Source organism: Enhydra lutris, unplaced genomic scaffold, assembly GCF_002288905.1.
Source record: "Enhydra lutris kenyoni isolate GAN:26980312 unplaced genomic scaffold, ASM228890v2 scaffoldscaffold12, whole genome shotgun sequence".
Taxonomy (NCBI): domain Eukaryota; kingdom Metazoa; phylum Chordata; class Mammalia; order Carnivora; family Mustelidae; genus Enhydra; species Enhydra lutris.
In genome coordinates this window covers 52,480,979-52,505,512 of record NW_019154096.1, presented here as the reverse complement: position 1 = coordinate 52,505,512, position 24,534 = coordinate 52,480,979, and the positions used below count along the sequence as shown (strand labels likewise).

At 39.8% G+C, this 24,534-nt stretch overlaps 2 protein-coding genes across 3 annotated transcripts in view; both read left to right on the top strand.

The window, feature by feature from the left end:
- The window catches only part of LOC111144921 (conserved helix-loop-helix ubiquitous kinase), a 45,159-nt gene extending 26,269 nt beyond the window's left edge, over window positions 1–18,890 (top strand). Inside the window, exons 14-21 of one of the 2 annotated variants that reach the window (XM_022499529.1) lie at window positions 394–455; window positions 5,131–5,240; window positions 6,697–6,746; window positions 13,415–13,511; window positions 13,795–13,942; window positions 14,707–14,840; window positions 16,869–16,968; window positions 17,717–18,890. In XM_022499529.1, coding sequence (XP_022355237.1) covers window positions 394–455; window positions 5,131–5,240; window positions 6,697–6,746; window positions 13,415–13,511; window positions 13,795–13,942; window positions 14,707–14,840; window positions 16,869–16,968; window positions 17,717–17,746 — 731 coding nt within the window. In that variant the 3' untranslated portion in view covers window positions 17,747–18,890. The remainder of the gene's footprint in view (window positions 1–393; window positions 456–5,130; window positions 5,241–6,696; window positions 6,747–13,414; window positions 13,512–13,794; window positions 13,943–14,706; window positions 14,841–16,868; window positions 16,969–17,716) is intronic. The other variant, XM_022499530.1, reaches the window with a different exon arrangement.
- Window positions 18,891–21,145: 2,255 nt separating this feature from the next.
- Window positions 21,146–24,534, top strand: part of LOC111144828 (erlin-1) — a 38,442-nt gene continuing 35,053 nt past the window's right edge. Inside the window, exons 1-3 of the mRNA XM_022499335.1 lie at window positions 21,146–21,274; window positions 21,566–21,689; window positions 23,430–23,511. Of these exons, the coding sequence (XP_022355043.1) occupies window positions 21,577–21,689; window positions 23,430–23,511 (195 nt within the window). The 5' untranslated portion in view covers window positions 21,146–21,274; window positions 21,566–21,576. The remainder of the gene's footprint in view (window positions 21,275–21,565; window positions 21,690–23,429; window positions 23,512–24,534) is intronic.

The following is a 24,534-nucleotide window of genomic DNA, read 5'->3' as shown; positions in this document are numbered from 1 at the left end:
TCTTCCTAGCTTCTCGTGGTTTGCCAACAGTCCTTGGCTCCTTGGATTACAGCTATCTCACAGTAATCTCTGCCTCTGTTATCAACGTAGAGCTCTCCCTTCTTATGTCTGGGTCTCTGTATCTCTTCTCTTCTTATAAGGATATTAGTCATACTGGACTAATCAACCCTATCCAAGATGACCTCATCTTAATTTGGCTAATTGCATCTGTAGTGACCCTGTTTCCAAATAAACTCACATTCTGAGGTTCTGAATTAGGACTTCAGCATATCTTTTTGGGGGACAGTTCAACCTATAATGTCATTTCTGATGTTGATATGGCAAGAAAGTAGATAGGTCAGTAATTAAAGGTATGGCTATTTCTGAGATAATCAATTAAGACTTTTTTTTTAGCCTCAGAAAAAATGTTAAAAGCATGGAAGGAAATGGAAGAAAAAGCTATCCATTATGCTGAGGTAAGATCACTAGTTCATCCTTTTTTTTTTTTTTTTTTTTAAGATTTTATTTATTTATTTGACAGAGATCACAAGTAGACAGAGAGGCAGAGAGAGAGAGGGAAGCAGGCTCCCTGCTGAGCAGAGAGCCCAATGTGGCACTCGATCTCAGGACCCTGAGATCATGACCTGAGCCGAAGGCAGTGGCTTAACCACTGAGCCATCCAGGCGCCCTCACTAGTTCATTCTATACGCTTATTAATTCCTGAGGTCCCTCTTAGAAATTGTCTTTGGTTTTGGTATGTAGAATATTTTTCATGTTATTCCTGAATATCAGACAAAAATCTAGTAGATGCTTTGTGTATGTAGAGAGAAGTACCATAGTTGATTAAAAAAAAAAAAAAGGGCTTTGGGCAAATGAGATAAAACTGAAACCTCACTAAACTTCAGTTTCCATATTATATTATGTGGACTTTTTAGTAGGTTTATGCAGATTAAGTGGGAGTACATAATAAATGGTAGTTATTGCTGTTATTTTTATGAGTGGTTTTTTTTTTTTTTAATTTTAATTTTTTATTACATCATGTCAGTGACCATACAGTACATCATTAGGTTTTGATGTAATGTTCCATGATTCATTGTTTGCATATAACACCCAGTGCTCTGTGCAATATGTGCCCTCCTTAATACTCATCACTGGGCTAACCCATCGCCCTGCCCCCATTCCCTCTAAAATCCTCGGTTTGTTTCCTGAAGTCCATAGTCTGTTATGGTTCATCTCCCCCTCCGATTTCCGCCACTTCATTTTTCCCTTCCTTTTCCTAATGTCCTCCATGCTGTTCCTTATGTTCCAAAAATAAGTGAAACTATATGATAATTGACTTTCTCTGCTTTGACTTATTTCACTTAGTATAATTTCCTCTAGTTCCATCCATGTTGATGCAAAAGTTGGGGATTCATCCTTTCTGATGGCTGAGTAATATTCTATTTTATATATGGACCACATCTTTTTTATCCATTCATCTGTTGAAGGGCATTTCAGCTCTTTCCACGGTTTGGCTGTGGTGGACATTGCTGCTATGAACATTGGAGTGCATGTGGCCCTTCTTTTCATTACATATGTATCTTTGGGGTAAACACCCAGTAGTACAATTGCTAGTCATAGGGTAGCTCTAGTTTTAACTTTCTGAGGTACCTCCACACTGGTTTCCAAAGTGGCTATACTACCTTGCATTCCCACCAACAGTTTAATAGGGTTCCCCTTTCTCCACAACCTCTCCAACATTTATTGTTTCTTGCCTTGTCGATTTTTGCCATTCTGACTGCTGTAAGGTAGTATCTTAGTATGGTTTTGATTTGAATTTCCCTGATGGCTAATGAAGGTGAACATTTTTTCATGTGTCTGTTAGCCATTTGTACGTCTTCTTTGGAGAAGTATCTATTCGTGTCTTCTGCCCATTTTTGACTTGATTATTTGTTTTTTGGGTGTTGAATTTGAGAAATTCTTTATAGATCTTGGATATCAGCTTTTTGTCTGTAGTGTCATTTGCAAATATCTTCTCCCATTCCATGGGTTGCCTCTGTGTTGTTGACAGTTTCTTTTGCTGTGCAGAAGCTTTTTATCTTGATGAAGCCCTAAAGTTCATTTTCACTTTTGTTTCCCTTGCCTTTGGAGACATGTCTTGAAAGAAGTTGCTGTGGTCAGTGTCGAAGAGGTTACTGCCTATATTCTCCTCTAGGACTTTGATGGATCCCTGTCTCACATTGAGGTGTTTCATCCATTTAGAGTTTATCTTTGTGTATGGTGTAAGCAAATGGTCAAGTTTCATTCTTCTGTATATAGCTGTCCAATTTTCCCAGCACTGTTTATTGAAGAGACTGTTTTTTCTCCATTGGATATTTTTTCCTGCTTTGTTGAAGATTAACTGACCATAGAGTTGAGGGTCCATATCTGGGTTTTTTATTCTGTTTCACTAATCTATGTGTTTGTTTTTGTGCCAATACCATGTTATCTTGGGGATCACAGCTTTGTAATATAGCTTGAAATCAGGCCCCTAGGTTTGTTTTTCTTTTTCAACAGTTCCTTGGTGATTTGGGGTTTTCTTTGGTTCCATACAATTTTTAGGATTGTTTGTTCCAGCACTTTGAAAAATGCCATTGGTATTTTGATCAAAATGGTGTTGAAAGTATAGATTGCTCTGGGCAGCATAGACATTTTAACAATGTTTATTCTTCCAATCCATGAGCAGGGAATATTTTTCCATCGTTTTGTGTCTTCTTCAATTTCTTTCATAAGTGTTCTATAGTTTGTGGAGTACAGATCCTTCACCTCTTTGGTTAGGTTTATTCTAAGGTATCTTATGGTTTTTGGTGCTATTGTAAATGGAATCAATTCCCTAATTTTTCTTTCTACAGTTATATTGTTAGTGTATAGGAAAGCAGCTGATTTCTGTGCATTGATTTTGTATACTGCCACATTACTGAATTGCTGTATGAGTTCTAGTAATTTCGCGGTGGATTCTTTTGGGTTTTCCACAGAAAATATCATATCATCTGTGAAGAGAGAGTCTGATTTCTCCCTCCCCTCACTCCCCACTTTTTCCCCTAACTTTATAAATCTTATTCTTGGATTTCATTTTGGCTGGTTTTCTTGGTGTGGTGGCTTCCAATCACTCCAGATTTTCCAAGGGTGCATCTTGCCTGGAAGGTGGTTGATATTTTCAACTCTGTATATTCACTCAACCACCCCTCAACAGAATGACCAGGAGGAGGAACTCCCAACAAAGAAAAGAATCAGAGACAGTGGCTTCTCCCATGGACCTAAATGGATATGGATATAAGCAAGATGTCAGAAGTAGATTTCAGGGTTACAGTTATGAAGACAATAGCTAGGTTGGGGAAAACCATTAAAGGCAACATAGATTCTTCAAGGGCAGAAATGATAGGTAATCAGGCTGAACTTAAAAATGCTATGAATGAGATGCAATCTAAACTAGATACTCTAACAGCTAGGGTAAATGAGGTAGAAGAAAGAATTAGTGATGTAGAAGACAAACTGATAGAAAGGAAGGAACAGGAGTCCTGGAACAAACACCTTAAAATCCATGAAAACAGAATTAGAGCGATGCCATGAAATGTTCCAATGTCAGAATTATTGGGATCCCTGAGCGGGGAATGGGGAGAGAAAGAGGACTAGTAGATATATTTGAGCAAATTTTAGCTGAGAACTTCCCTAATCTGGGGAATGAAACAAGCATTTGTGTCCTAGAGGCAGAGAGGACACCTCCCAAGATCAAGAAGAACAGACCAGTGCCCTGGCATGTAATAGTAAAACTCAACAAATCTCAGAATCAAGGAAACCATTTTTTTTTTTTTTTTTAATTTGACAGAGATCACAAGTAGGCAGAGAGGCAGGCAGGGCGGGGGGGCGGAGCAGGCTCCCTGCTGAGCAGAGAGCCCGATGCGGGGCTCGATCCCAGGACCCTGGGATCATGACCCGAGCCAAAGGCAGAGGCTTTAACCCACTGAGCCACCCAGGCACCCCTCAAGGAAACCATCTTAAGGGCAATTAAGGGGTAGAGATTCCTTACATACAGAATAACGTCAGACCTGTCCACAAAGACCTAGCAAGCCAGAAGGGGCTAGCAAGACATACTCAGGGTACTAAATGAGAAGAACATGCAGCCAAGAATACTTTATCTGGCAAGGCTGCCATTTAGAACGGATGAAGAGATACAGAGTGTCCAGGACTGGCAGAAACTGAAAGAATATATGGCCACTAAGCTAACCCTGCAAGAAATACTAAGAGGGGCTCTGTAAAAGGAGAAAGACCCCCGAAGTGATACAGAACAGAAATTTACAGAGACAATCTATAGAAACAAGGACTTCACAGGTGACATAATGACAATAAAATCATATCTTTCAGTAATCACTCTCAACGTGAACGGCCTAAATGCTCCCACGAAACAGCACAGGGTTGAGGTTGAATAAAAAGACAGGACCCATCTGTATGCTGTCTACAAGGGACTCAATTTGAGTGGTTTAGATAGGATAGCTATACATCCTGGTTACCTGAAATGGTCCCAGTTTATACCTGCCTTGCCATAATTACTCCCTTTTACTCTAAAAATTATGCTTGTTTGGACAATAAATTCTATATGTGGTCATGCTGGTTATAGTTCATTCTCTAGGAGGCATATTCCTTCCTCAGCTGTTAAATCTGTCCATGGTCCCACTAAATTGTTACTCTCCTAAATGCCAGTACTACCTGAAGGACATGGGTAAGGCAGTTGATATCCTTGGGTAGGAAACCCGTTATCTTTATCTTTCTGCACTCTTATTCAAGGCAGTTGGGCACAAGAGGCAGTGAAGATCATAAAGCTGAGATAACAGCAGTTTTGGCAGTCACTTTTTCTCTGTCTTATTAGTGACACCTCTGTCTTTCTGCTTCTCAGGAGGAGAAAGCAAATGCTAGTAATTTACTGTTGTCAGAAGAGAAACGAGAGAAGCATAGGTATTAAGTCTGTCCTTGTATGAAAGATTTTCAGAATCTGAAAGATAAAAAAGCTTGAACAAAGTCAGTGTTTCATGTTAAATCATTTAGTTCTCCTGCTGTTGCAGCAAATCATTCTCTGAGTTCTTTCTCTTTTGTGTGGTGATGAGCCTGTAATTTCTTTTATGTTTCATCATATTTTAGGTGGGTGTCATTGGTTACCTGGAGGATCAGATCATGTCTCTACACACTGAAATCATGGAGCTGCAAAAGAGCCCTTATGGAAGACGTCAGGGAGACTTAATGGAATCTCTGTAAGTAAGGAAGTCTTGTGTTGCCGGTATGGATGTCTGTAATTTTTTTTGTCTCATGTGGTACTTTCTGCGTGTATCTGGCAGATAAAGCCTATATTTTTCCTTTTCCATAGATTTTCTTTCTCCAAATATATTGCCATAATTTTATTTATTTATTTATTTATTTATATTTATTTTAAAGATTTTATTTATTTATTTGACACAGAGAGAGACAGCGAGAGGGGGAATGCAAGCAGGGGAAGTGGGAGAAGGAGAAGCAGGCTTTCCGCAGAGCAGGGAGCCCAGCGCAGGGCTTGATCCCAGGACTCTAGCTAGTATCATGACCTGATCTGAAGGCAGACGCTTAATAACTGAGCCACCCAAGTGCCCCATTGCCATAATATTTTAAAAGGAAGTTTTTCTTAGTCACAGAAATTTTGGAAATAACTTGAGGGATGACCTTTGCTTTTTTTTTTTTTTTTAAAGATTTTATTTATTGATTTGATAGAGATCACAAGTAGGCAGAGAGGCAGGCAGAGGCGGGAGGGGGAAGCAGGCTCCCCGCTGAGCAGAGAGCCTGATGTGGGGCTCGATCCCAGGACCCTGGGATCATGTCCTGAGCCAAAGGCAGAGGCTTTAACTCACTGAGCCACCCAGGTGCCCCGACCTTTGCTTTTTTAATCAAAGCATCATTTCATGTGAGTGTTAAGAGGTTTTCAAGTATTCTAAGTTACAAACTGTTGCCCTACTTACCATAGTTCTAGCCCAAGTTATTGTCTGTTAAATGCCCTAAATGAGGTTGACTTCCTAAGTGTCTAGATAGAAATTTGAAAATTTTACCCTAATCACAGGCCTTCATTTTTGCCCATTTAAGTTTTTCTTTTTTTTTTTTAAAGATTTTATTTATTTATTTGACAGATAGAGATCACAAGTAGGCAGAGAGGCAGGCAGAGAGAGAGAGGAGGAGGCAGGTTCCCTGCTGAGCAGAGAGCCCGATGTGGGGCTCGATCCCAGGACACTGGGACCATGACCTGAGCCGAAGGCAGAGGCTTCAACCCACTGAGCCACCCAGGCGCCCCCATTTAAGTGTTTCTGATGCAGAGATGTTGTATATGTGATGGTGGATCAGGGCAAATATGAAGTATATTAAAACTTTGTGTTTTTATTAATTTTTAAAATTTTTATAAAAATATTTTACTTTTAAGTAATTTCTATCCCCCACTGTGGGGCTTGAACTCATGACACCAAGAGCAAGAGCTGCATGCTTTACTGACTGAGCCAGCCAGGTGCACCTGAACTTTGCATTTTTAGATCTTGCTTATTACCCAGTGAAATGCTGTGTAAAATGTTTGTTGGCAATATGTATTTGCTTTAAAATAGGTTTATACTCTATTCAAATAATATTGTTCATTTCAAGTTGTTGATTATTAGTCATTGAGTTATCTTCACTTTTGGAAGCATGTTTTCTCTTTCGTAGGGAACAACGTGCCATTGATCTGTATAAGCAGTTAAAGCACAGACCTTCAGGTAAGACACTTAATCACTGTACACAAAGGCATTTTAGGAAACTATCACAAACTTAACAAATCCAGGGGATTGGATTTTTTAAAAAGCTGCAGAATAAATTCCAGTTTTGGTATTGCCATAGAGCTGTTTATGGTAAAACAGCTTTTAAGTTGGTGAGAATTTGAGAGATTAGGAAGGCAAAGTAACAAGAAAATTGAGATAGAAAACTTTCTAAAGGGAAGTGAAAGGAAGGAATGAAAGAGAAAAAAGGAACTCAAAGAAAGGGAAGAGGAAGCAAGAAAATGTGAGGAAAGATGGAAAAAATAAGTGCTGCTTAAGATTAGAGAAGTTGAGGGGCGCCTGGGTGGCTCAGTGGGTTAGGGCCTCTGCCTTCGGCTCAGGTCATGATCTCAGGGTCCTGGGATCGAGCCCCGCATTGGGCTCTCTGCTCAGTGGAGAGCCTGCTTCCTCCTCTCTCTCTCTCTCTCTCTCTCTCTCTGCCTGCCTCTCTGCGTACATGTGGTCTCTGTCTGTCAAATAAATAAATAAAAAATCTAAAACAAACAAAAAAAAATTAGAGAAGTTGAAAAGAATTTGGTACAGTGAGTTCAGGTGTGGAGTAATTAGAGGGAAGGCCCATGTTCTAGGCCAAAGCAGCATACCTTGAAAGTGATGCCTTCATCTGCATCTGGTCACTGCTTATTTCATTGGCAAAACAATTCCTGTCAAACGTGTGCTGAATACAGAACATGGAATAAAGAACATGGTCTGTTGCCAAGAGCATTGGAGCTTGGATTCTTGACTGGGCAGCTTACTGACCAAGTACCTAATTTTCTTTCTTTCTTTCTTTCTTTTTTACAGATTATTTATTTATTTGTTTGACAGACAGAGGTCACAAGTAGGCAGAGAGAGAGGAAGGGAAGCAGGCTCCTTGCTGAGCAGAGAGCCCGATGTGGGGCTCGATCCCAGGACCCTGGCTTCATGACCTGAGCCGAAGGCAGAGGTTTTAACCCACTGAGCCACCCAGGCACCCCTCTAATTTTCTTGTATCTAATTTTCCTCTTCTGTAAAATGGGGCTGAAACCTCGCTTTCCTAATTCAGTGAGTGTGTGTAGCAATGTATTTGGGAGGTGTTTTGTGAAAATGCCTTGAGAAGTATAAAGTATTATGTATCTGCGAGATACTATCCTCTGTTAAAAATCGATTTGTTTTGATGGGTTATAGAAGAAATAAAAGGCTAAGCCTGTGCCTTAATTTGCTATATGTACCTAAATTACCAATAAATAAGTAAAATAAAAGACATGTTTTATACTTTAAAATTTACAAATGTGCAAATTAATATCCATCCATATGAAATTCTATCTTAACAAATAATGTGATCTCCTCTACATTGGTTTTTATTGGAGGGGAATTCATTCAGTTTATTCCTATAGACATTTATGAGGTATAGATAAGATAGGCACCCAGTGCTGCCTGGGGTCAGGGATGGTTAGAGGAGTTTATTGCAGGAGATGACATCTGAGATAAGCCTTAAAGGGTAAGTAGTAGGGAAAGGAGCTGGGTTCTTGGATGTACAAGTATAGTGAGTAAAGACACATATGTGTACACTTAGCATGTTTGAGGAAATGCAGTGACTGGATTGTAGAGTTTCGGGGGAGAGGCTGGATCAGATGTGACTGGATCATAAAGGATCTGGTCTGTTATGGTAAAGAGTTTGGATTTCATCATGATAGCAAAGAGAAACTTTAACATGTTTTAAGCAGGGGAATGGCATGACCAGATGAGCATTTCAGAAGTACGGCTTTGGTAACATTGCACATAGTGTGGCTAGACTGAAGACAGGCATTGGTTATGAGGCTGTTGAAATAATCATAACTCAGTATAGGGTGGGCCACGAGCTAAGGCAGAGAGCCTGAACTGTGGAGACTGGGTGAGAGGAAGGTAAAGGCAAGAGAGACATTTAGGAGGTAGAACTGATGGTGTTGGGTGATGGATTGAATATGGATGACTGAAGCTGGAGTAGGGATGCCTCCCAAGATTCTGGCTATGGCAGCTGGGTGCATGGTCAGTAGGACTACTCACCATAAAGGCAAGTATAGAAAGGATGGCAGACCTGATGGAAAAAGAAGATGAATTCATTTTTGTACATGTTGATGTTAGGGAGTCAGTGGGATATTAAAGTAGAGATGTCTAATAAGCAGTATTTTATATATATATATGTAGGTATGTATATGTATGTATGTATACATAAGTACACATATACATACATGTACATATGTATATGGAATTAGTAGAAAAGTTGGGGCTAGATATTTAGCTATTTGAGAATGATCAACCATAGGACTAAAGTGACCATCTTGAAAAAGTAAGTTGAGTAAGAAAGCCAAAGATGGAATCCCAAAGAATACCAGTATTCAGGAAATGGCTAGAAGCAGAAGAGCTGCCAGAGAAGATTGGGAAATGACCGCAATATATAGAAGGAATGATATGATAGGAACAGGACAGAGAGAGTTTCAAGAAGAAAGTGATCAGTGGGGTGAAATGCTGCAGAGGTGTGGGTAATAAAAATGTGAGGTAAACATACATTCAACTTAGCAGTTTGGACATCATTGTTGATCTTGGCAAAAATATGGCCTTTTGGGAACAGAACTCAGGTTATGGGAGGCTGAGGGAGGAATGAGACAGGAAGAAATAGAGAAGTCAGTCTAGACCAGCAATTCCCAAATCGTGGTTCATGAACCCCAGAGGATCGATGAGGACAAAACTATTTCATAACACTAAGACATTTGCCTTTTTCACTATGTTGACATTTTCACTGATGCTGTGAAAAGCATTGGTAGGTAAACAGCTTATACCTCACTTAGCATGGATCATGGCACTAGTACCAAACTATATAAGTAGTCATACTTTTCGCCATTATGCAATCACAGTTAAAAAAAAAAAAGGTTCATTTAAGTATGTACTTGATAAGTAGTAAGAATTCTACTTAAATCTCAACCTTTGGGTACATGTCTTTTCAATATTCTGTGTGATGAAAGGGGAAGCGCCCCTAGAGCACTTCTGCTCCATCCTGAAGTCTGCTGTTTTTCTCAGGAAAGCCACTGTGGCACGTGTCTTCTCAAAAGTTAATGAAGCATGACTGTCATTTTAAGGGAAAAAAACAACGTTAGTTGGCAATGATAAAATTCCATATTTCAAGCAAAAAAATAGAATTTAGGAAAACTTGTATCCATCAACTGAAATTCGTCAGCTTTTCAGTACCTAAACTATTTTTGATGAGACCAGTGGTGATACTAAAAAGACTTGCAAAAAATGTAAAACAGGGCTAGTATTCTCACTAACAGATTTCGGAAAATAGTTATTTTTAATAAAAATATGTTTCACAGGTAAAGAGTTTTTTGTTATTTTTAAGTAAATAAGTAAATATTTTTAAACTTCTCAGTTTAATTCCCAAAAAACACCTTCGGGTTCTTAAGAATTTTTGAGTGTACAGGGGTCCTGAGACCAGTAAGTTTTAGAACTGCTTATCTAGGCTATTCTTTTCAGAAGCTTTGCTGTTAAGGAAAGAAGAGGTGAGGAGCCAAGAGAGATAGATTCCGGGAGGTCAGTCTTCAGAAGGTAGACTTGAGCATATTTAAGTGCTTGGGCCCAAAAGCCTGTGGAAAGGGAGGTCCCTAAACAAGCTTGAGAGGCTGACTCAATTAGGCTTGCTTCCACTGATATTAGAGGGATTTTCAGTGCAGATACTGACACTTCTGTGGGTGTAGGGGTTGGAAGGTCGGGATCTTACTGTCTTGTGGCCACCCATCCTGAAGTAAGAAGTGGAGTTAACTGTTAACAGAAGAGATGATGGGATTAACAGAGGAAGTGATGATTACCTAGATTTAAAGAGTATGCTAAAGATTTTTAAAAGCTGGTGTATGCAGTGGAAGATGTTGCTGATCCAGAACATTTATTAAGAATCCAGAGCAGAGGGGTGCCTGGGTGGCTCAGTTGGTTAAGTGACCACCTTCAGCTCAGGTCATGATCCTGGAGTGCCAGGATCGAGTCCTGCATCAGGCTCCCTGCTCAGTGGGGAGTCTTGCTTTTCCCTCGGTCCCTCTTCCCTCTCATACTCTCTCTCAAGTAAATAAATAAAATCTTAAAAAAAAAAAAAAATAAAGAATCCAGAGCAGAAGTGAAGACCTGTGAATTAGTAGTAATGACAGAGGAAATGGTAGTATAATTTTTTTTTTTTTTAAAGATTTTATTTATTTATTTGACAGAGAGATCACAAGCAGGCAGAGAGGCAGGCAGAGAAAGAGGAGGAAGCAGGCTCCCCTAGAGAGCAGAGAGCCCAATGCGGGGCTCGATCCCAGGACTCTGAGACCATGACCTGAGCCGAAGGCAGCGGCCTAACCCACTGAGCCACCCAGGCGCCCCGGTAGTATAATTTTTTTGTTGGTGGTGTTTAGTGGCTTGCCTGCAGAAACTGATGGAGCAGACGGTTAGACTGATCCAGGCTTAGGATTTTGCTCATAGAAGACAAAAAAGTTCAAGGTATTGACAGAAAGTGATATAAGTAATAGAAGTTATGGTTAGAATAAAATAATTGAAACTTAAGATTTCAATAGAGCAAGTCTAATTCTTTTTTCCCTTTAATTAGTAGTACTCCGAGTCTTCTGGCCAGTGAATTGGGTATATTGCAGATAAAGAGATATAAAATTCCATCCATTGGGTCAGTCAAATTCCTGTAGTCAGTGATAGCATTTGTTTGACTTGTTGTTGTTGTTACTATTGTTATTATTATTATTAAGGATTTTAAGTAATCTCTACACCCAGTGTGGAGCTCAAATTCATAAAACTGAGATCAGTCGCACACTCCACCGACTGAGCCAGCCAGGCACCCCTGGATTATTTTTATAAAAACTTTGCAGTAGCCCTGTCAGCATACTAGCATATCATAGAGCCTAGAAATAAATTTGCTATCTGGGTAGCTTCTTTGAACTGATCATTATCTTGAGTGACAAATTAGTTGTAACAAGAAGTTTCATCTATGGTTGGAGCTTATGTAATCATACTTGATACATGGTCTCTGATGTCTTTTCTAGCTTAGAGTTGACTTGAGACTCTTGTTAAGCTAAAAATGGAGAAAAACAACTTTCTTCATTTTTGTATGCTGGAGAAGGTGAATGTTCTGAGGTCTCTGACCATCTAAACAAGCTAACTATATGGGGAAGCTTTTCTGGTCTGTGGGATTTAGGAAGGAGTGCTGTTGGGAGAGGATCCTGTTTGGAACCTCTGTATTTCAGTGTTAGTAAGGGAGAGACAAAGAGGGACAGGTGTAGGGAATAAATTTGGGCTATGAGGGAGAGGTCTTTGCAGTGATAACAAAGGATCCTGAACTTTCTAAAAACCTTTTGGGATTCCCCTTTCATAGTAAAATGTGGGTAATAACAGTAGCCATATTACAGGACTCCTATGAGGGTTAAATGGGAAGTGTTAAGTATGTAATAGCAAATAATATTTTTGCATTGAGATTAATTATTGTCCAAGGAAATAACCAGCATGATCTATGAACAGTCTTCCAGTTTTAAAAACTTGAATACCACTTTCTGAAATATAACAATGCTTTTTTGTTTTTGTTTGTTTGAGAGAGAGGGAGATAGCACAGCCTGGACAAAGGGAAAGGGAGAGAATGAGTGTGGAGCCTGACATAGGGCTCAGTGTCATGACCCTGAGATCATGACCTAAGCGAAATCACCAACTGAGCCACCCAGGCACCCTGGTTTTTTTGGTTGTTGTTGTTGTTTTGTTTTGTTTTTTAATTGAGTTACGTCTCCTATAAACTGTAGAACTCACTCACGGTTTCCACACAGCCAACCTATTTGAGGACATTTGTCATCTTCCAGTTTACATTATCATACTGTCCTCAAACTGAACTTTCAGCATCTGCAGGTCCTTTTATTAGTGCATCAGATTTGCCTCACGTCGTCAGTTTTTTTTTTCAAAGTTTTCATGGGCTGTAAACAGATGGATAAACATAAAATCCCAAGCAACGTAGATGGGGGAAGGGCCTCCTTCTTTTGAACCAGTGGAAGTTTGATGAATTGTCCTATTTTTTTTTGTTCGTTTTTTTTAAAGATTTTATTTATTTGACAGAGAGAGAGAGAGAGAGATCACGCACAAGTAGGAGGAGTGGCAGAGAGAGAGGGAGAAGCAGGTTCCTAGCTGAGTAGGGAGCCCAGTGTGGAGCTTGATCCCAGGACTCAGAATCATGACCTGAGCTGAAGGCAGATGCTTTATTGACTGAGCCATCCAGTCACCCCTGTCCTGCTATTTTTAAGTAAATGATGTCAATCATCCAAGGGAAATTGATCTTTCAGCCAGAAAGCTGCATATGTATCTGGGATTTGGGTTAATATGGGTTAAAGATGGGTAAACATATTCTTCTCAAAACAGGCAACTAAGTTCTGTGAAGATAACAGTGATAAATTTAAATATGCATTATACACAGACAAACATGCTTTGTTTTTAGATATATAATTGTTCATATATTATATAATCTTAAATTTTTAATCCAGTTTTAAATTTAAATGGAGATGCTTATTAATTAAAACTAGCTCCAGATTTTTAGGAATTTTTTTATTTGGAGGCTAATGTATTTATTCAGAAGACAGGTTATACCCACTGACTGAGATCTTTTATAGATCAATACTACAGCGACAGCACGGAAATGGTGAAGATCATTGTGCATACTGTTCAGAGTCAGGACCGGGTTCTCAAGGAGCTGTTTGGTCATCTGAGGTAGAAAAGTTGTTTTATTTCCTATGGAAAAGCCAGGGTACTTTTATCATTTTCCTTTCAAAGAGTAATATTCCTTTTTGGTAAATATATTAGACCTAGGAAGATACCTGGCAATTCTTTGGGTGGTTTGACCCCAGTTGTGTCTCATTTGTGTACATCACTGTGGAGATCAGTCACTAAATCTGGTGCTGATTGTGGTTCATTTTCCCAGCTGGGGGTGGGAGTATGGTGTACAGTCTTGGGGGGGATGTATAATTATCTGACGCTGATTTCATCTCTCCAGCAAGTTATTGGGCTGTAAACAGAAGATTATTGATCTCCTGCCCAAGGTGGAAATGGCCCTTAGTAACATCAAAGAAGCTGACAATACTGTCATGTTCATGCAGGGAAAGAGACAGAAAGAAATATGGCATCTCCTTAAAATTGCCTGTGTAAGTAACTTTTAATGAATTATTATTTTTTTCAATTTGGAGATTTTATTTATTGGACAGAGAAAGAGAGCACGAGCAAGGGGAGTGGCAGAGGGAGAGGGAGAAGCAGGCTCCCCACTGAGCAGGGAGCCCCACAAAGCACTTAATCCTAGAACCGGGATCACGACCTGAGCTGAAGGCAGATGCTTAACCGACTGAGCCACCCAGTCGCCCCAACTTTTAATGAATTATTTAATGTGACATTGATTTGCTGGTATTCCCTGGAAAAGGGATTCAGCATGACCTAGGTCCTTTTAAAGATGTGTGCATTTTGTGTCAGGTTGATGCTCATGTTCTTTGCTTGGTGTTTCACTAGCAATTCAGATGCAGGACTTCCTGATCATCCTTCATTATTTCTCTCCTCTCTAGTCTCATGTTTATCCGCTCCTTCCAGCCCTAGACCGCTGTGGTATCCCAACCCAATTTGGGGGTAGATGTGCTTGACGAGTTAATGAAACTAACCCCTTGTTCAATGGTTTTTTTTTTCCTTCAACTAAAGTGGAATGTGAAGGGCAGATACATTTTGTTTTAGTCAAGAAAGGGGTCCAGGAGAGGACAGTTGTACAGAAATCTTTACATAAAGATGGGGATAGTTTTGTATAGAAATATTTTGGTTGTGTATATGAGAAGTAGTAGAAGTGTAAATCTTGGGGATATTGCAGGAATTGTATGAATCAATGGTGATGCTTGCCTGTAATCTTTTTATTTACTTTTTTCCCCTTTAGACACAGAGTTCTGCCCGGTCCCTTGTAGTATCTAGTCTAGAAGGTGCAGTAACCCCTCAGGCATCAGCATGGCTTCCCCCAGCTTCAACAGAACGTGAACATCCTCTGTCATGTGTGGTAACTCCTCAAGATGGGTGGGTTCACTTTGCAACAATAGATAGTTGTTTTCAAGAGTAGTGGTAGGAATGAGGTAGAGTAGAGCGTAGTAAGCGTAGTAAGTTAAGACATAGTCTTTGGTGCCTTATAGACCAGGGTTGAATCCTGACTGTCCCTTTGTAATAACCTTGTGCAAATTAACTTGATTCTTTTAATGTTCACATTTCTTCACCTGTTAAATGGGAATGGCTGTGAAAATTCAATTAGATGTTGTATGTGAAGTGCTTGGGAAGTAAATATCAACAAATGTTTTTTATTTAGCTAAATCACCTAATCCTAGTTCTGAGTTCTTTCTCAACTATTTCTTCCATAACCATTTATCTCAGAAATTATGCTCTTTTGCATTTATCATTTTGTTGTCCTTTACCATCACCCCTCTAATGAATTATTGAGTTTATTCTACTCATTTTATAACTTAGTATCTCTAAAATCAGACTTTTTTCAATGCCTTAAATCAGTTTTGCAAAGAACTCAAGTTTGAAGCTCTATATTTTCTTTTATTAATTCCTACTCTTCTGCTAAAAGCTGAATGACTATCCATTTCTGTTATTTTTCTCAGCATAAGATGTGCTGTATCCAGAGCCAGTGGCTCTGTGCTAGTTTGTGTATTGTCGCTTTTTTCACAACTCATGGAGACCTCTGCAGCAGCACCAGCATTACCTAGACGCTCTGCCCATAATTAGTTTTGCATGTGCAGCATCAGCCATGTACATCACTGCTCAGGAGGTCATGCGGCTGCACATTCTATACTCTAGTTTTATGAGAGAAACGCACATGGCAGGAAGGAAAGCTGATATTAGGGTGTTTTTTTTTTTTTGTTTGTTTGTTTTTTTTAAAGAAAGCAAGTTGTAAGGTATATCTTGAGATCATTAGAGATTTGGCCCAATGTAATACACCCACAGATACAGCACAGGCTGTAATTCAATTGACTTTAGGAAATATTCCACTAATCAGAATTGAAGCAAATACAATTCAATACATTACTAACCTTTTTGCTTTTATTAAAGGCATTTAGGTTTGTTAGGGGATGCTAATGGTTGCAAATGTCATCTCTATACAGGTAATTTCTAATTTGAGGTTGCGGTTGTTAGCAAAAGCATGTCATATAGAAATTTTAAATATTTTTCCAGTAGGAATACATTATGAAGTAAAAAATTGATTTTGATGATAATGTACACATAGTACTTAACCACCAAGGATTAGAATCTGTTGGCCTCAATTTTTCCATCTTTTGAATATGAGCTAAATTAGAATTTAGTTCTGAGCTTATAGTGGCTACCATTCATGGCCTAGTAAGGTAGAGACAGAGGATTGGAAAAAGGTAAAGGATAGAGGCCATTAGGCAGAGGGAAGTGGGGAAGGTGGAAACAAGAATCAGAATTTCCTTCAAATATAAACTTCCAGGGATACTTGTTGGTTCTGGGCAGCTCCCCTGTGATGCTATTTTCTTCTGCTGTCCTCAGGAATCAGCTTGCTTGTTTTCTTTTTCATGGCTATCATCTATAGTTTCCAACCAGAGTTTTCACCTTCCCTCATCTTTGCAGACCAGATTATACTTTTTTATCTTTACCCCTACATTTCTGTCTCTGAAGTAAACATACTGATGTTGCTACTACTTAGAAGGAAAGAGAAATAGTCCAGAAACAAAGAGATTTTTCATGTCTCTGTGCTACAGTTATCTCCCCCACCTCCCAGCAAGCATTTTCAGTGGGGGAAATGTATGTACGTGCCACTTACATTTCAGAGGAAAGTGAGTTTGTACTTCTAGTGGACTTCTTATCATTTGAGCTGGGTAGAGGCAATAGTTTGGGGTAACAAGTAGGACTCTGCCTCTGGGTGGGAGGGAAGAGGAAACTTGAAGACCCTAGGAATCAGCTGCACGGGGGTGCTGGCTTGCAGCGCTGTGGGAAGGGCAGTGATCATTCTGACCCTGAAGACCAGAAGATAGAGTAAATTCATAATCCCCTTTGCTGCATTTGAAAAGGTTTTGTTTTTTCATCATACAGGGAGACTATAGCACAAATGATAGAAGAAAATTTGAACTGTCTTGGCCATTTAAGCACTATTATTCATGAAGCAAATGAGGAACAGGGCAGTAGAATGATGGTAAGTTTTATATGGTATGGGAGTTTTAGGTTTGTTGGGTACAAAGGTTTTTAACTTTCCATGCTAGCCTCATCTGGCATTTGGGATGCATATGGGGAAGAGAAGAACTCAGAAGAAAGCCAAAGAACATTTGAGTGATATCCTCGACCTCAAATTCCTATCGTTTCTTACTCACGGATATACTGGGATTATGTCATCGATAGTCTTCAACAGTAGCGTATTTGGTCAAATTAAATGAAAGGTGAACTTTTTTTGCAGTGCAACCACTGAAATTGAATGGTTTGTACTTTTTTGGTTCAGCAATCAATTTTCTCCAATAAGATGGGACAGGATTTGTACTGTAATTCAAATCTAGTAACTACTGTATGCAAAATGAATGTTAATACAGTTGTAATTAATAGAAGTATTAAGATTTGGTTACTGTCAATTACTGATTTGTTAAAACTTGGAGAAACCACAATAAAATGTTTACTGAATTAACTTTACTACAGTTAGTCTCAAGGTCAACTGTTTGAATTTCCTTTCACTAATTATTTACTTCAAATATTTATGAAAACTCTTTGAAATATTTTATTAATCACCAGGAAAGAAGGTAAAACTAAATTCTCTAATTGTAACTTATACTTTGGATTTTTCAACTTTTGATTATAAAATGTCCAAACACACAGAAAACTTGCAAAAAGTAACACCCCTAAACCTACTGCTTATAGTCAACATCTAACTGTAACTTTTTCATGCCTAATTTTAGAATCTTGATTGGAGTTGGTTAACAGAATGACTTGCTACTTATTCACTGCCCCCAAACATATGGAAGTTGTTGGTGCACGTGTTGGAAATTTGCTTTTCTCCCATGAGATCATTCTTCAGACACCAGCATTGAAGAAATGGCTATGAACAGAAAATATGCATGATTTTACAAGCACAATACTTTGACTTTAGGAAATTCCGAGGTCTGAACAGATAGAATTTTATGTCAGTGACCTTGTTTAAATGATAGCTACTTAAGCACATCATGGCAATCCATTTGTCTTTAAACGTGATACAACAGCTAACTGACTAAAAACAACTTATCATTTAACTTTTGGCCATAAGACCAAAAGTAATATCTATACGTGGAACACAAAACTTCAGCTAATGTATGTGTTCTAAGTAAAAGTTGTTTGCCCATTTCTGTGAGAGAGTCTCCTCTCAAGACTACACTGTACCTCCTTGTGTTGCATTTAGAAGTGCTCTTCCTGGCAACATAAGGAGTTGGTCTAACCCAACTGCACATTTGACAGTATCCCTTTCCTAGAGAAGGAATTATGTATCTGTGCCTTTAATACCAGTTGATTCTCACAAATCTTATTAAATGTGCTATGTGTATATGTATTTAAGATGTACATTTAATAATATCAAGAAGATGCCTATTAATTTATAATGTGTTTAAAGACTGTTATTTTTTCACTTGTAAAAATGGGTCTTGTTTAATGAATTTTTCAAGTCTTGTACAAATTTATAAAGATCTGCACTCCCTTATCTGTAATTCCAAAAATCTAAAAAGCTCTGAAAGCAAGGTCTTTCAAAAGCTTGGTAACAAACTCATTTGCTTCCAAATCTACCCTGAATTGACATCTCCCATTTAGTGTGAATATTCATTTTGCTGTGGAAATATTAACATATTTGATTACTGGGGGGTGTGGGGCTGCTGCAGACCGTGCTGGGTGTTTATGTAGTACGGTATATGCACTGAATTACCTTTCTAAAATCTGAAAATTTCGTAATTCTGAAACATCTTGCCCTAAGGGTTTCAGATAAAGGACTGTGGATCTGTCATCTGTTAAATAATTTAGAAGGTATTACGTGTTTTTTAAAAAAATGTGAAATGCTTTTATATTCTAGATACTTTTTTCCACTTTGTGTATTAAATGATTTTTAAATTACTTTTGGAATGAATCTCTATTCATTATAATCAGATTATGATAGAATGTTTGAATATGGTTTAGGAAACGGTTCCATGAAATGGAACTGGAACACAGTATAACTTAATGGGCCTTAGGAATTAAATAGGACTTAACAGTATAACTTAATTCCTTAGGAATTAAATAGGACTTAACAGTAAAAACAGCATTGGGCAGCTAATTTTAATATAGCCTTTTCTCTTGAGATGTCCTATCACCACTTTCCATGTCTAAAAACCATGCTCACATCTTGCTCTATAAACTGAGGTCTTAGTCACCGCGCCCCCATTTTGCTAGCAGTGTCATTTTCCATCATGGAAATCCAGTTTGAAATCTTGGGGCTGTCTCCTCCTAACCTTTTAGTTATCTGGTACTGTTGTTTCTCTAAATATGGAAATTCTGACTGTCAACTATTGCATTTTTAAAGATTTTATTTATTTGACAGAGACAGCGAGAGAGGGAACACTAGCAGGGGAGTGGGAGTGGGAGAAGCAGGCCTCCTGCTTAGGCAGTCTCTCTCTTGCTTCTTTAGTTCTAGAAGGTTTTAATCAACAAAACACATACTGGGTACCTGTTGCTTGGAAGACAGTGAGCTAGATGGCAAGATTAGAAACAGTTAACAAAGGCAGTACAAGAAGAATGCTTATCTGGGAGTCTGAACATGGTAAACCATCCAAACATTGGAATAATTGTTTAAAGAATTTACTGTTTAGATGACTGCATATTTTCTAAATATCACTGTAATAACTGATGAAAGATCTGCTGTAGGGTGTGGCTGGGGTCATATGGGCAGGTACTGTTGAGTCAGAACAGGTTATAGTGAGAGATCACCTAAGACTTGTTTCTGTACTCTTATTTTTTATTGGGTCACACCTCTTCAGAGTTGAATGGCAATTGTGAATATACATTTCATTCTGTAATTCCAGCAGTATTTGAAAAATGAAGAAAATCCATCCAGAAAATGAGCTGGAATAAGTTGTTTTTTGTTCGTCTTACTTTCTGGAAGTAAAATAGCTAAGTTTTGCTAATATCATTTATCCGGAACAGACAAGGTCTCAGATAATTGTAGGTAATAAAAGTCCTATGAACAATACAGGTAAGTGCATTTATTGAAGGGAGAGGGCAGAGTGGTCTGGGAGGGCTTGCTTTAATGAAGATCTGAAATCCTATTTAGGACTTCTCATTTCCACAGTTACTACCTTAGTAACCTTGGGCCTGCATTTCCTAACTACTTGGCTTCTCTGCCTCCAACCTGTTTCCACTCTAAGCTATTTTGCAGACTCACCAGCCCGAAGGTACTGTTTTCCCATACTTCCCTGCTCAAGGTTACAGAGTCCTGCCATGCCCTCCCTTGTCCAGCTGTGGTTCCACTAGCCTTTCAAGGTTTAAAGGATTACTGCCCAACCTACTCTAAATACACTGCCTTTATTTCCCTTGTATTTATCCATCTCATTCCCATCTCTGCTCTTTAACTCTGTCCATTTAGGTCTTGGTAATGTATGCACAAAATCTGTAACTTAACCTTAAGACTCAGGTTAAAAAAGTCTGTTCTCTAGTCATCCAGCTCCCTCTCTCTACGGAAAACAAGCATGCAAGCCTTTTAGAGTCTGGGTCTGGCGTAGCCTATTCGATTCCTTTCCATTACATGGGCTTCAAGGAAGTTGCAATGTTTTTGGAGCCTACCTGGAGGCACTCCGCCCCAACACCCCCCACCCCCAACTTTTACGTGCTTAACTCCTTCTGTTCCTATTTGGGATGACCTTTATGAAGCCCTCTCTGGATCAATATTATGGCACTTTAATCGGTGCTCAGAAAAATACCCGATAACTGAGCGACGTGGTCAAATTGAGTATTTTTCTCTTCTGAACTTCCACAATACTTTTCTTGCAATAGGTCTATCGCTCCTGAATTCGCACAGGATCCGTGCCTGAAGCACGGTATAAACAGCTACCACGCTGAGAGTGCAGAAGTGGGTTTCTGCACAGGAACAAACTGACCAGTCCCTCGTTCCAGGCGCCATCTCCTTTTCTCTACATCCCTGCTTACTCCAGACGGTCGATTTCCCTTCTCTCCCAGAGCAGGAAAACAGCACTGCGCAGACATAAGCGCGCGTACCTCCAAAGGCGGGCGGCCGGGAGAATTTTGTCCCGCGCGCTCCCCGTCTCCTAGTGGCGCGGTGAGCGCTGCGTCGGTGTGCGTGGCTGCGCAGCCGCAGTGCCGGGCGAGTGGGCGGGGCCGGCTGCTGGCGGCGGTTGGAGCGGCCCGGGAGGTGGCTGCACGTGCGGGCGGGGGCGATGCGTCACTGATCCTTGAGGCGCGGCCTTAGGGTCGGCCTCCCTGTGGAGTCTGCGGCTGGCCCCTTCCCAGTTAGTGCCCTCCGCCGGGTTTGGGTGGGTGGGAAGGTGGGGGAGCGCCCGTTGAGAGAGGGGGATGTCAGGACGCTCACCTGGTATGGGCGGCCCACGGCCCGCTTGTGGCTGAGGGGTTCGCTGTGGGCGGGGAGTAGGCTGTTTGAGGAGGGGAGAATGCGAGACAAGGGCCACAGGACTCTCCGGCTCGGCCTGCGGAAGGACGGCAGCTTTCCCGAGGGAGGGTGGAAACTGGAGGGGGTGGGCCTGTCACTCAGGGGGCTGGGGATCCTTTCCGCCCTCATCTAGGAGGAACAAGGATGAATATGACTCAAGCCCGAGTTCTGGTGGCCGCAGTGGTGAGTCTGGTGGTTGTCCTCCTCTACGCCTCCATCCACAAGATTGAGGAAGGACACCTGGCTGTGTACTACAGGTGAGCGGCGTGTGCAGTCAGCTCAGGTCTAAAGTAGGTAGAAAGGAGACTTCCCTTAGACTGAGTCTACGAAGTTGTACTCTCTTGCTGCATCGGGGAACTCTTCCAGTCTTAGGAAGTCGTTTTCGTTCTAGCCCTGGAGGAATATGGGAGCCGAGCACTCTCTAGGTATTGGTTCTGATGCTCTGTGCATTTTGTGCAGACGTTAAGACGTCCTCCAGAGAAGTCTTCCTAGTAGACCGAAAACTCAATTACTTGTGGGATAAACGAAGAAGGAAGAAAGGGCAGTAGTCACTCCACTGTAACTGAAGAGGATAAATCATTGTTACATTCCATACCGTTGTACAGGCTTTTAGTTTGTAGTTAGAGATGTCATTTAGAAACTCTGGTCTTGTTTGTGGTTGTTCCTTAGACTTTTTTTCCCCTCTAATAGTGGAAGTAGTGACCGGTTTTGGCTTAGGAGGCCACGATGACCATGACAATTGTTATATCCCTGGACCTTGAGAGACAAATAGAGCATTGATGGGCCACCCTTCTCCCACCTTACCCTTTCTTTTCAAGTTGAGGAAAGGAATAGTATGGGATTTGTTGCTCTCTAGGTGAGATGGAATAGTTTTTCCTTCAGCATAGTTCCAACCAGTTCCTTTTGATGTAGGCAGAGGACATTTTGGAGAAATTCCGTTTATAATGTATTTGAAAGAGCTTCAACTTCCTGCTTGTTTTTGTTATCCTCCAAAACTGATATTTCTACTTTCACGTCCATCCTGAATCTTAGAAAGGGTCTTCCCTGTGAAGTGTTAGTTTCAAATACAATTTTAGTGATAGGTCTTAGCAGATGGAGATCTAGCATAACAAATGACAGATTAGTCTGTATTTCCACCTAGTTCAGCGTTGTCTTTCTGACAGTAAAACCGAGGACAGAACATTTCAAGGTAAGGCTCTCAGAAGAATTAGGGATGGACCTCAGTTCATCTTTTCTTAGTTATTTGTTATGAATTCTTTGAAACTTATTTATGTGTTCAAGATAAGAAAGTAAGTCCTATAAATTTATTATTCACTGTGTAAAATAGGACTTCTTTTTTATACTTGCCCCCAAAATGCCTCCTTTGTGGAATTTTTAAGATGTACTTTCATATTTCTCACATTCCAGAATCTGGTGAACAAGTCCACAGTTACATACTACTTTTTATAGTCTTATCCCCTAAGCCTTCATCTTTCCATGCTAAGTTTTTCTTATTTTTAATAGAGACTTTAGTCCTCCACTATTTTAATATAGGCAGGTAGAGTAAGAGTCTTGAGCGTCAGAAATTTTCTCATTCTTTGAAACTTTGTGTTATCTTCTTTTTTGAACCTGGTGGCTAAATGTATTCAGTTTTCATTTGGTATGTGTTGTGTACAATTAAATTACAGCAGCTGAGAGCCAGAATTAGAATTTTCTTTTTCACAATTAGTTCTCAGAAGCTTAAAGACCAAGGAGAATCCTTTGTACGTGAGGGCAGTGCTGGAGACCCAGAGGTATCGTTGTTGAGCTTATGAAACAAGGTGTAACACTGGCAGTTTAATCTTTTTTCCACCTTTGCAGATATTTTAGCGACTGGTAGTTGTTCATAATAACTCATATTAGTAAGGCCTTAGTAGGTCAGTAGCATGAGTAAGAGTTAATGTTTATTAGAGCACTTTAGATTTAAAAAGAGGATTTCTCTCTTTATAATCTTGTCAAATTGAAACATCTTTTTGCAGGGGAGGAGCTTTACTAACTAGCCCCAGTGGACCAGGCTATCATATCATGTTGCCTTTCATTACTACGTTCAGATCTGTGCAGGTGAGTGATTCCTAGGGAAGCCCCCACACTGGATAGACAGGTGTGACAGGAACAGTTAACCACATTTGTGGGTGGAGTTGGGTTTCTTTATTCCTTACGCAAATGGTGGTATTTGCTTAAATACAGGAGTTACAAAGTTCAGAGTACAATTGTCACAGCACAAGTTACAATTTTGAACTACCTCACTCTCTTGAAGTATATTAGAAGCCAGGCAACTTGGAAGGACTAAGGGCTTTCCCCATCTATATAGTGCTACACAGTGGGGTTTTTGTTCCTGCTGTCAAAATAAAAGCAGGACTTTGAAACACAACTAGAAATACAAACCGTTGATTACTTCATTTAAAATTATGTTTGGTTTCCATAGAAGCCAGTTCCTGGACTACTGTTAATATGGAAGATCTAAATTTTTATACACAGCTTTTCTGCCTCACATTTTTGCCTGGGACATTAAGTACAACTTTATGTGGAACCTTAGTGAATATTCTATTTTGACAGCATCCCAAAGGAATCGAAATAAGCATCTGTTCATTGAAAACAGTATCTTGGCCTTGAGAGACACTTAGTAAATACCTTTTGATACAACAAGATGACAAAACAGGATCAGATCCTGACTGCTTTTGCAAGCTCAGTGTGGTCATAAATCTTTGGATTCAGAAGTTTGTGTCCTATCTGCTGCTGATTTTTCCAGGACTTGGGAAAATTCAGTGTATTTAATCTCTTGTAATTTAAATCTAGGCTCCGTGCTAGTGAGAGTTTCATTATGAATACTTAAATCCTCCAGATTTCCTTCCAGTTCTCTTTTAGTTGGCTTTGGGCAAGAATTGTGTCTGTCAAAGTGAAATGTAGTTAGACATTTCCCTAGTCAGATTGATTTCTGTATTGTTTTCCCATGTTTATTTTTTCACTCTTGCCTTGGTTCATGTTGTCACCTCTTCTCTATCTCTCCCTTCATTACTGCTCTCCTATCGCAATCTTGCCAGGCTTTTAAAGTCTCATTTGCAAATCCCTCTTCTAATCTATAGC